Source organism: Sycon ciliatum, chromosome 2, assembly GCF_964019385.1.
Source record: "Sycon ciliatum chromosome 2, ocSycCili1.1, whole genome shotgun sequence".
Lineage (NCBI taxonomy): Eukaryota > Metazoa > Porifera > Calcarea > Leucosolenida > Sycettidae > Sycon > Sycon ciliatum.
Window position 1 is genome coordinate 25,757,152 of NC_088644.1, and position 12,077 is coordinate 25,769,228.

The 12,077-nt window shown below is 49.1% G+C and overlaps 2 protein-coding genes across 2 annotated transcripts; one reads left to right on the plus strand and one right to left on the minus strand.

Moving 5' to 3' along the window:
* Nucleotides 1-73: 73 nt before the first annotated feature.
* LOC135809361 (uncharacterized) lies at nucleotides 74-8,904 on the minus strand. The gene is made up of 8 exons (XM_065322696.1): nucleotides 8,570-8,904; nucleotides 5,928-6,058; nucleotides 4,742-4,912; nucleotides 4,129-4,270; nucleotides 2,682-3,651; nucleotides 1,933-2,195; nucleotides 1,452-1,658; nucleotides 74-1,139 (listed from the first exon to the last, which is right to left on the minus strand). The coding sequence occupies exons 1-8, from the start codon at nucleotides 8,627-8,629 to the stop codon at nucleotides 519-521; spliced, it is 2,565 nt and encodes an 854-aa protein (XP_065178768.1). The 5' UTR covers nucleotides 8,630-8,904; the 3' UTR covers nucleotides 74-518.
* Nucleotides 8,905-9,124: 220 nt separating this feature from the next.
* Nucleotides 9,125-11,986, plus strand: LOC135809366 (uncharacterized). Its single transcript, XM_065322706.1, has one exon. The coding sequence runs from the start codon at nucleotides 9,272-9,274 to the stop codon at nucleotides 11,225-11,227; it is 1,956 nt and encodes a 651-aa protein (XP_065178778.1). The 5' UTR covers nucleotides 9,125-9,271; the 3' UTR covers nucleotides 11,228-11,986.
* Nucleotides 11,987-12,077: the final 91 nt, after the last annotated feature.

Genomic DNA, 12,077 nt, shown 5'->3' on the forward strand with positions numbered 1-12,077 from the left:
CTTTTCTGCCTGTAGCTACTTGGACGTACATGTATGTAATCATGGCGAAACAAACCGAAGCATTACATAATACCATTCCAAACTGATTACTTATCAGTGAGCAAAAAATCATAGCAAATCTCATCAGAAAATAACAGCAACTCATGGGAGGGAGGAGTGTGAGGGAATGTACAACATAAAAGCGGATATGCATGCTGAAGATAGCAATGAACGGCGGCACATGATTTGTACAAGTAGCGGAGCAAACTCTATGTACAAGCAACTACTCCCGGCGCGAAGTAGCTTGGTCTATGATATAGGCAAGAGATACATATCCATGGACGAGTCAAAACATTACAACTTCATTACTGAATACTACTACCATACTGGAGTACCAACAGGGAAGAGGAAAAGGAAAGGGTATAGCAACACTGAATACACACCAGCACTAAACAAAGCATACAAACAGACACAGCAAGTATGCTTACCGCAGCTAAAGACGCGCTGGCAGATTTCATCGTGCCAAGCTGCGTGATGCACTACAGGCCAGCAGAGGAAGGTGACGCACCCAGCAGGAGCTGCGATTGGATGAGAGCAAGCGCCTGGCGTGTCTCCAGCAGCAGCCTTGCCTTATCTAGCCAGTCCTGGGCAAGCACACGTGGCTGGCCACGCAGCTGATTGAGCACACGGACAGCCACTTCAAAGCTACCTTCTCTCATTTCCCTATCGCACAGGGCCAACAAATCAATGGTATCCATGCTCGAGAGGTCGACGGTATCCAAGGACAGGTTACGGCGTGGAAAGACAAACCAGGAGCGAACGTACGACATAGAGTATGTCCAGAATCCATTCTCAGCATCCTCTGGGACCATTGCAACTCGTTGGCAGTTGCGGCGAAGGGTTTCGTAGCGCTGGCGGAGAATAGGTTCACTTTGCAAGGTGGTGTCCAGAGCTGGTGCAGGTATCGAGTCGAGGGCAGCAGAGATGAAACTATCGCCACCTACCTGCGTGCGAACATCGTCAACGAATGGGCGCAGCGCTGGGCATGCCTTGGCGTTGGCCATGCTGTCGCACAGGGAACTACACGTCTGCCAGAGCTTGTGTGAGCTATGGTTAGACTGCACAGTGTCAGCTGTACTCAGCAGCAGGTCACGGGCATGCTGCACAGTAGAAACAGATACAAAGCGCACATAGGTATACCATGGGCACATGCAGCATACACAGTCATACACAGTCATGTTGATACGTGAGGACATGGTCACATCAACACACAACCCCCCCCCCCAGGCACTAGATACTACAAAAACAAATTGTAGTACACTGTAGTAGATACCCGTCTGTACAGGATGGCCGAGGTTTATAGAAATTTCTACTTGTACATGACAAAAAAAAATAAGAACGGCCTAGGCTCCAACTGTGAACCGCCAGCTCTTCGTCACGAGATAGTACTGTGTCAGTGTGTGACAACTTACCTGCACTTGTGAGGACAAGGCTTGCACTGAACGGTCGTGGTGTACGGCCTGGGCACGCAGCTCCAACTCCAGCTCCCAGCGCCAGTCATCGGTCAACTGCTTGGCCTGGGTCTGCAGTGAGGACTGCAAGTGATCCGTGTGCGCCGCTGCCTGGCGCTTCATCTGCAACTTGAGCTCCTCTTCCAGGCGGTACCGCGCCTCAACATCCTGCACAAGTCATTTATACACACACACATGACATGTAAGACAGAGTTGGCACGGTTGCAGGAAGCACATGCTGAGCAGTATTTCATGGAAGACGGTAGGATGCACTATAGCCATGAAATTATCACTAGCTGAGCTGAGTCGGACATCACAGCCTGCTGAACTGGGTCAGGCAACATAGGGATGATATTCTCAGCATTTGTTCAAATCAACATCACTGAGCAGCAGTCCATAGCATCACTGAGCAGCAGCAGCAGCTCATAACAAAACACATTACCTTGGCCTGTAGGTCTTCAGCATGCTCGCGCTCCATTTGCTGGCGCAAGTGATCCAGCTTCAGCTGCATGACACGTGCATCTTCAGCACGCTGCTGCTCCAGAAGGACAGTGACGTCCTTGGCCTGGCGCTCCTGTCCCGATGAGAGCTTCTGCTCCATGACATCCACGCGCTGTTGAGCGTAAGAGAGCAATGTCTGTACATCGCGTCCGTAGACACTCTGCTGCTGCTGATCATTGGAAGACTCGGTCTCATCTTCAGATTCTATGCCGGCAAACAAAGAGAAAACGATAACGGGACACACACACAAATACAGGCAGTCGAACATTGTACTGTCAAAGACAGGAAAAAGGAATGGGTGATAATCATACAGACACTACGGTGCTGAGAGTGCTCAATGCCGCAGAGCATAGTACAAAAGGAACTGGAATAACAAAAATCATAGCCAGAAGTTTACCCTTTTCCATTTCCTCAACTAAGGAATACCCAGAAGTAGTAGTACATGTACTTAGGGGTCGTCGCAAAAGTTTTCTGTCGTCCCTGAAACGAACATCGTTCATTTCGTACTCGGACCCCCTCCCTTCCCTCTGAAACGAACACAGCTTGCTATGCTGAACGACGAAAATCGCATGCATGGGCATGTCATATGTACAGTGTCGGTCGACTTGCGATTTTGGCTCGCACCCCTCCCCCCCAAATGAATCATGTTCGTTTCAGGGACGACAAAAAACTTTTGCAACGACCCCTTACTAGCCGCTTTGTGCAGGATCTCTAGTTGAGCAGATTGCAGACTAGACATGTGCTGTTGGTAGCGTGCAATACGATCCTTCACTTGGCGATAGTACTCCTCCATCACAGCCAGATCTGCCCGAGCCTGTGCTACCTGCTCTGCTTCGGCATGCAGCGACTTCAGTGCATCACTCGCCTGCTGACTGGCCGCATTCGCCGCGGCAACGTCACCCTGTGCCTGAACAACGGATGCTGCCCGGTCTAAGGCGGCAACCCGGGCAGGCAAATTGGTACAGACATCTTCAACCTTGCTCTGGCAGTCTGCAAGTTCCTGGCGTAGTTGATTGATACTGGCTTCATTCTCTGCCAGGACATCGCTAGCATCGCCCTTCACCATGATCTCAATGGATCTGAAATTACGCATTGTCAGCTCTTTGATGCTGTCAACAGCCGACTTATAGAGGCCCTGAGCCAGAGTAACAACTTCATTCACATTCACCAATGCATCGTCCACGTTCTGTACTGCCTCCTTCTTGGAAGATTCTAGTTTCTGTTTGAGCTGGGTGGCGAGCGCCTCGAGTTCTTGTTCGTTCATGCCACCATGCACCTTGTCAGTCGCAGCCTTGTCGGTCTGGGTAGACTCGGTGACCGATTGGGCATGTGAGTCAGCCGGTGATTCGGATGACTTTCCCGTGTCCTGCTCAGCAGGTGTGGTGGCATTCTCGGACTGCACATACGTGGAGTCAGCGGCGACGGCATTATTTTCGCTCTTCGACTGGGCACTGGAGCGTGAACTGGCGGCGCCACCGGCAGCACCCTTGGTCTCGTCGCCGTCATCGCTGGTAACCACTTCTGCTGGAGCAGTATCAGAATCAGCAAGCATGGCTCCAGTGCTCACTGCTGCCACTGAAGTGGCCAATACCGGCGTCACCTTGCTGGAATTCTGATAGTCGGAAACGGAACGTTCGGAGGCAAAGGTTTCCTCTTCATTCTGCATTGAAAAAATATGAAAAAGTAGAACAAAGAACCCACAGAGTTTACCTTTCCCATCGAGATTGCATTGCCCACAACAGCCACAACAGCCACAACACAACAATGCCACACATCTTCGCCTTGACGGCACACCGAACATATCCCTGGGTTTATAGAGTATGGAAGGGAAACAGATCTGCCCAGGGCTAGAACCAGGATAGTGTTGGGGAACATCCATGATGCACCATTTTTGATCCGCACTCGTATAAACGCTGTTCCATTTACAGGATAAAACAGACAATATTCCAATGCATGTACATTTGTGCCAATAGAGAGAGAGAGAGAGAGAGAGAGAGAGAGAGAGAGAGAGAGAGAGAGAGAGAGAGAGAGAGAGAGAGAGAGAGACGGAGAGAGAGAGAGAGAGAGAGAGAGAGAGAGAGAGAGAGAGAGCACATTTGACCCATATGACCATGATATAGAGAGGCCAAAAGCTTACACTGGATGAGGGTGAGCTTCTGGGCAGGCCATTGCTGTCTCTCTTCTTGCGAGCATCTTGCACAGCTTGGTAAGCAATGAAGTTGGGCAGCACCAATGACACACTGATCACGGCCAGCGTTCCAATGAACAGAACCCGATACCTGCAAGAGGTGATACCAACAGCAGTACCCAATACAGTCATGCAATGCATGCATAACAAAGCAAACAATATGCAGCCAACTTTATTCTTAGCCTTTACTCTGGGCACATTTGACTGACCAACACAAATTCGGATCAGATTCATTGCAGCATTCCGAAATCGGACTAGCAGTTCCCCAATGAAACAGATCAACAAATATTATTGCCAGAAAGAGTGCAGCAATCATTGTACCGCACTTTCATTGGGTTTTGCAACTTGCTCTGGCTGCTCCAGCCACAGGAGGGGTACCAGACTGTTCAGAGCATGTTGTAAACACTCCAGAACCCATGCAGACCAGTCAAACACCCCTGCTCTAAATGATCCTGTTCCAGGTGAGACCAATCAAACGCACCCTAGAATTATTTACTATTTCATACAGAGTAAGAAACAGCATCAAGTAACAGATGTACACAATGGCAAGTCACCGACCTACCTTTCCAAGAGACTGACTTTGGGAGGATCAGGGGGAGGTGGTGGCGCACCACCATTACCACTGTTACCCGAAGATGATGAAGACGACGAGGAGGACGACGATGGGGATGATGATGATGCTGTGGAGGAACTAGGAGCTGGCTGTGGGGCTGGTGCACCTGAAGGCCCATTGCTGTGAATAAGAGAAGTGAGAGAAGCAAACATACAACAACATGTCTATGATACAGGCAAGGCCAGCAGCACTACTATAGTGCATAACAACAAAATGAACCATAGACGATATTCAATCTCTAAGCAATGCAAACTCATTTACAAAAGAAGTACCAATCTCTTCCCAGACAACAAAAGAACCTAATGGTACTACAAGCAAAGCCTATACCGCGTATTATCTCTAATATAAGCACAGTCTCCAATAATAGCATGTCTCCAATAATAGAACACCTTGGGGCGGCATTCAAAAATAAAGTGCTCCGTCTCCATTATAAGCACACTGTGTAAATTCATTATCTGTACCGGCGAAAAAACCCTGAAATGTGTGTGTCTGACATGAATTTTGCATGGCAACATGCCTCTGAAAATGAGGTTGAAATAATAATGGAACAGTCTCCAATAAAGGAACGCCTCCATTAATAGCACGGGGCGGAGGTACATTGAAAAAATAAAGGACCGTGCTTATAATTAGAGATAATACGGTATTCACAAAATCGATACAACGATAGGTTAGCGCGAGAACTGGGCGCGATCAGAGCCATCAATTTTACTACAAAGAAGCACATAACTGTCAATGACACGAAAGTGTGAAGAGTGAGGATATGGCAGCTGCTGTGTTGACCTTCTAGCCCCTGGCATATCAAGAAGTGTTGCACACATTCATGCAATAAAACGACACTCTCTCCATGTCAAACAGCACCTCCCTTTCACCAGACTAATACAATACTTCAATGTAGGAATAAGAATCCACTGAGATTTAAGAGTCATTTGGAATGTGCAGGCAACGTGATTCATTGACAACTCGCACAAACACAACGGCGACCGTGAAGCCGTGGCCATCTGAAGCGAGACCAGGGTGAGCGTGAAATGAGTGGGTACACGGCCACAAGGCATACGAACTGACACAATGCAATGCATCAGCGCTCACGCACATGATTGCACACACACACACACACATAGACACAAACAATACGAACCTGTTTGTTGCTACGCGTTGCGGGGCGGGTGCTGTAGGTGGTGCATCGCCTGGTGACTTATGACCTGTGCCTGCTGAAGAAGGTGGCACTGGCGGTGAAGTTGAACTTGCCAATCGTACACATGAGATTGACTGTGGAGCAGACAATCACAAAAAGGTCATGAAGTTGGAGAAGCAATCAAGCTACTGTCACATGTACAATTGCACTTATGCACATGTGCCTATCCGGATATTTTTGTGGAAAACGGATGTGTGCGGTTAAGCGAGGTCTGACTGTAATGAGACTTCGGGTATAACGGCACTTCGCAAATAAGGACACTTTTCTGATGCCCCGCCGAGTGTCGTTATACGCAAAGTTGACTGTAGGTGCAAAACACTTGACTTGTAATCAGTCGGGAATTCGGCACCGACTGCAGGAAAGAGTTGTGCCAAAATGTTGACCAAAACAGGTTCTATGTATTCTCACATCAAGGTAACATTGCGTGTGCATCAAGAAACTCACTGTAGATTGTTGATCTACAGCAACATATTCTTTGTACTTCTTCAGAAGTAGAATGAGCTGACCTATGTGTGAGGTGTATGTGTGTGTGTGTGTGTGTGTGTGTGGTGTGTGTGTGTGTGTGTGTGTGTGTGTGTGTGTGTGCGTGCGTGTGTGTGTGTGTGTGTGCACCATCAGTGGGGATGGTCAGCTGGATCATGAAATCGCATCCCGTTTGGAAAAGGCATCGCGTGCGTTTGGCAGCCTAGCGGACCCCATATTCCGCAACACGTCACTGTCTCTTGGGACACGGCGCTATGTGTACCAAGCTTGCGTCTTGATGGTCCTGTTTTATGCATCAGAGACCTGGACGTTGAAGGCCCCGCAGCTACATCGCCTGGAGGTATTCCATCACCATTGCATCCGAGTGATTCTGGGTGTGTCACGGGACCAGCAGTGGCAGGAGCGCATTTCTTCTGAGGAACTAGCCCGTCGTTTCGGTATGCCGTCGTCAATGGCGGAGGTCGTACGCTGTCACCGTTTACGCTGGCTTGGCCACCTTGGGCGAATGGAGGATTCCCGTCTCCCCAAGCACGTTCTGTTTGCTGAGGGACTCAACACAAGGCCCAGACACGGTCCCAAGAAACGTTGGAGGGACATTGCCGCTGCTGATCTGAGTGCTCGGTGCGTGACAGGTGACTGGTGTGGATTGGCGCAGGACAGACGAGACTGGCGCCTCATGTGCAATCGTCCCCGGCCGGCTGTGCCAAAGCCTAGAGTGTTCATTTGCGGCTGTGGCAGGGACTTCCGTCGGCCCGACGATCTAACTCGCCACAGGAAATACTGCAACTCCTGATGCTATCATTGCACAGAGCAATGGGCATTCAAAGGTGTGTGTGTGCGTGTGGTGTAGACCAGGCTAAAATCAGTGGCGGTCGATTCATCAGCCTTGCAAGCTGTTGAATGGTGTAATCCCAGCACACGGTGCTATGCTTAACATAGTTTGTTCGCTATCATCGCTTCAGCGATGGGCAGGAGTATGAGTGTGTGTGTGTTCATTAGCCTTGCAACCTGTTGAATGGTGCAATCCCAGCACAAGTTGCTATGGCTTCTGCCGTAGCATCGCTATTATCGCCTCCGGCAATGGGCGTCAAAAAGGTCAAAAAAAGAAAAAAGAAAAAAAGGCGTGTGTGTGTGCTTGTGCATATGTATGCACATGTGTGACAAGTGCATGTGGATGAGTGGCAAGCATACCGAAACTTGTTAAGTTTGGAGATCTCTCTGCAACATGTGCTCAGCGTGGTGCACAAAGGTGATGGTGCCACAACACTACAGGTGATATTCCATCCATCAGACCTCCTGTTCCTGTTAGCTGTTGATATGCTAATAAAAAAGGACTGTCCTGTTTCAGAAACATGTTGCTCAACGACATGCTCTTAATCTCCATTTTGTTTTTCTGTGCGCATGCAGAAAGGTCTGCCGTCCCAAGTACCTCGAGGGTCATGCACTGTACTACTGTCACTTTGCCATCGCTGTTGTTGGTAATGGCCATGTTCAAGGTGTGTGCACGTGCAGGGCAGAGAGAGAGAGAGAGAGAGAGAGAGAGAGAGAGAGAGAGAGAGAGAGAGAGAGAGAGAGAGAGAGAGAGAGAGAGAGAGAGAGAGAGAGAGAGAGAGAGAGAGAAAGAGAGAGAGACTGGGTTCGTGAAAAATAAGAACGGGCTAGGTTAGAACCTTGCCCCCCCCCCCCGTTCGTCGGCACCCGACAGTACTGTAGGCCAGGTCTGCATTGGTCGATTCACATGGCTTCACAGGTTGTGTGGATAGGACAGTTATCTGGCGCTAGTCTTGATCTGTCTTATTCAGATCTTGTCCGCTATCGTTGCTATAAGAGAAAATCTGTGGGTGCACATCCAGTGCATTTGCAGATTTGCGTGCTTCTCTTGCGACTCGGGCGTATACATGGTACATTGTGTGTGTGTGTGTGTGTGTGTGTGTGTGTGTGTGTGTGTGTGTGTGTGTGTGTGTGTGTGTGTGTGTGTGTGTGTGTGTGTGTGTGTGTGTGTATGTGGGGGTTTGGGGGTCATAGGAGCCGTTTTGAATGGGAAGGGGCGAATAGCCTACCATTCGATCACCAAGGGGAAAGGTATATTCTGCTCCACTTACCACAGGCCTGCCAGCTCTTGCAAAGCGTGGGATGTATTGGGAACGCGCCAGAAAAGACATGTCTGCTTCAATCTTTGAAACACTACCCCCAAGGAAGATGGAACAATACGAATTCCAGTAAAGAGAACAGGTCAAACTCTAAATCTTCGAAAAGTTAGGAGGAACCAGCTGTACCATTTTGCAGGGAACAATTCACCAACGACAAGTGTACCCTCCACGGCCGGGCAGGGACCCAATGTACTACTACTAGTTCTCACCAGAGCGCAGAAGCTAGCGAAGTAAATCACACCACGAACACTTCTCTGTAAACTATGTCCATGATGTCAGGGTATCTCCTTTCAAGTTTGCTTTTTTAGAACCTGAAAATAATTAATTATTTTGACTATCGATAATCGACATGTACATGTCACCGATCATTACTTACGTAATTACGCGATCAAGAGAGTTGGTTTTGAACATTTTTGCTGACGTCATTATGCAGTTCGTGTGATCATGATTCGTGAAGCTATAATTGTAATACTTCGAAGGGCGGCAGACTTCAAAAAATGAGAAAAATGAGAAAGGGAGAGCAAAAACAGAAACTGAGAAAAGACTTTGTGTTCTGCCAGACAAAATGTACAGCCTGGACAAGGAGGTGGGCAGTGTGAGATGAAACCCCTCGTAAAGAAACTGACTTGTATTGGAAATGGTGCTTGATCCGGAATGAGCGCGTCTAAACGCCACCTTTACCGCTCAGTTGACGAGGCTCGGGATCTTCAAAATGTTTCGTCTGCTGGTGAATTTCTCAGGCAGGGACAACAATTTAAACAATTGGATGCAGTCTCTCCTGCTCAGGGTAGGCACGAACCTGTACCTGTTACGCAAGAAAAACATGCTGAGCCTGTAAAGCCATCTAGTGCTGTTTCTCCTGGACCGTTGCTGGACTTTGATGATTTGCTTCTTCCAAGAAGCACTGCTCCCAGGCAACATCTCAGCCCTGTGCGAAGTAGGCCTGCTCCTAGTGATGCTCTCACTCCATCTGATGAGGAAGACTTGCCTGACGCGCGGCGGGTTACTGGCCACGCAGCCATCAGCAATGTTGATCCTTTCTTGATGGGACCCCAGGTTGACACTCAGAATCTTCCCTCTCCTCTCGTGAAGCCAGCGCTATTAGATGGGGTGGAGTGCTTGAACAACCATGATACAATAGCTGTGGAGACTCTTGATTCTGCTGTTGGATCTGGTGAAGTTCCAGTGTCCTCCTCAGTCACACGATCACCTGTGAAAGTAGTGCGACATAGCACAGACCGACTTGGGTCGCTACCAGTTTCCCAGGCAGCAGTGAGTAACAGTCTTGTAGAGATATCACATACACCTGCTGCAGCTACGGAGATCACAGACAGTGTGTCGCCGGTTATGGAGCAGGACAGTACAGCAACCCGCAAAGCTAGTAACAAACCTAAAGGCCGCTATGTTGCGTCTCGCTACATGCAAGCTCCGTCTAAACCAGCTGGCAGCAGTAGGGCCGCCAGCACTACAGCTAACAAAGCTACTAAACCGAGTCCTCCCACCAACACTGTGGCCAAGTCCATGGCACGGCCATCAGCTCCTCAGAAAAGAGGCATTGGATCCAGTAAGCCAGGCCACGTTGGTAGTACAGTAGAAAGCTCTGCACAGCGTGGAAAGCCTGTGAAAGCCTTGGCTGGTCATTCATCACGCTCTGGCATTGCTGCATCTCAAAAGCAGCCCCGGGCAGGTCAGGCAACTGTTGCCAGGTCTTCTGGTCCAATGTCCTATCGTACACCCCATCACCTGCCTGCCGAGCAAGCATTGCTGAGAGCTCGGCAAGCAATGGCCGACTCGATCTTCACTCCAAGTCTGCAGCCGCCATCGTATACCACTGGTCATGTGCCGACTGAGCAACACACTGCTCGTCAAGGCCCGACACAAACACCTACAGTAGCCAAGAGCTCAGGCGCACGACCCGCTTCTGGCTCTCGTGTCGGCAGCGGGCAGCGTGGTAGTGCCTCAACACCTGCCGCTGCAGTGCCTTCCTCGACACGTTCTCGGCCATCCAGACCCGACCGTCATCAGTCCACAGCGTGCTATGCTCGATCGATGCAGTGGGCCTTCCTGGCCGCCAGGGCAGAGCATAATCTGAAGACACAGGAGAAGGCAGCTGAGCAACAGATTCATGCCGTGTGGCAAGAGGTTGAGTCGTTGCAGAGGCAAGAAACCGAGTACTTGCAACAACTTGCGTCGTTGGAGAATGCCAAGCTGCTTGATTCTGTCGTTTACAGCCAACTTGGATCACTGCGGAGCATTACTGGATCGCTTGACAAGCTGGCCGACAGTCATGGTAGCTTGGCCGATGCACTTACGACTGTGTATCACCAGCTACCTGTCAAGGGTATCGTGCTACCGAATGACATGACCAAGTTAACCGATGCCTTGGAGCAAACCGAAGAGGTGCTGGAGGGTGCTGCCAGCAGCTTGGTTCGGCCGGTAGGAGAGTCTGGTTATCCTGGCACTGCTCGCACGTTGGACTCACTTAGGGGCTGTGTGGAGGAGGAACTCGTGGAACTGAAAGAGACTAAGCTGTTATTGGAGAAAGCCTGCCGTCTGCAAACGTCACTGGCCAGCCTCGCCATTCATGATGTTCAGGTCCATTCAGAATAGTCCTGTATGCAAGTGAGAGTAGTTCAGGACAGTCAACCTGCCCCCTAGGTCACCAGCTTTCAGAGAGCATAAATGAGTATGTGTGTTGCCTGGGTATGGAAGAACTGCACTAATAAATAATCCGAATCTAAGCATGCTGCAACCATGTCCCACATCATAAAAATCATTCTCAACTTGTACTGTAGCCATGGAAATTCGTTAATTTTGTTGTCTTAGGATTGAATTTGTGGCATTGACGGAGGGCTTCTGACTGCCACGTTCATGATAGGAAAATCACGTTGCATCCATGTATATTTTAGTTTTGAAGTACATGTATCACATAGCTGGGCTAATCTTTTCTGTTCTATTTTAGGTGCTCTCTTTCGTCAATTCATGTAGAGCTGAAGCGTTCTCTCCTCCACTCAGGCCATTGTTTTTTTGGAGACTGAACGGTGTCACCAGCGCTGAGTTTTCTTCTTCTTTTTTCTTGTCCGTATTGCTACTATGCGATCGACACATATCTGCATTCACGCTAATGGATTCCTGCTTCTTGATTCCCTTCACGACGGCAGCTGGACTGTCTTCACAGTGCATGTATACTATCACAATGTCAAATCAATATGAACAGCCTGTATCATGTGTATACATGTATGCTCTTTTGAGAATAGAAATGAAACACTTGTACCGGTATGTCTTTCTCATTTCTACATGGATCTGGTCTATAACTAGTATAAGTATAAGCATACCCCAACACGCCGGCCCGAACTCGTTCTGAAATGAGTTTCAAAGCTCCATTGCAGGTTTGCAAGTTGCATAACCCCATGTCATCGAGTGTGTTACAGTGTAACTAAGGCTGCGTTTACACGACAAC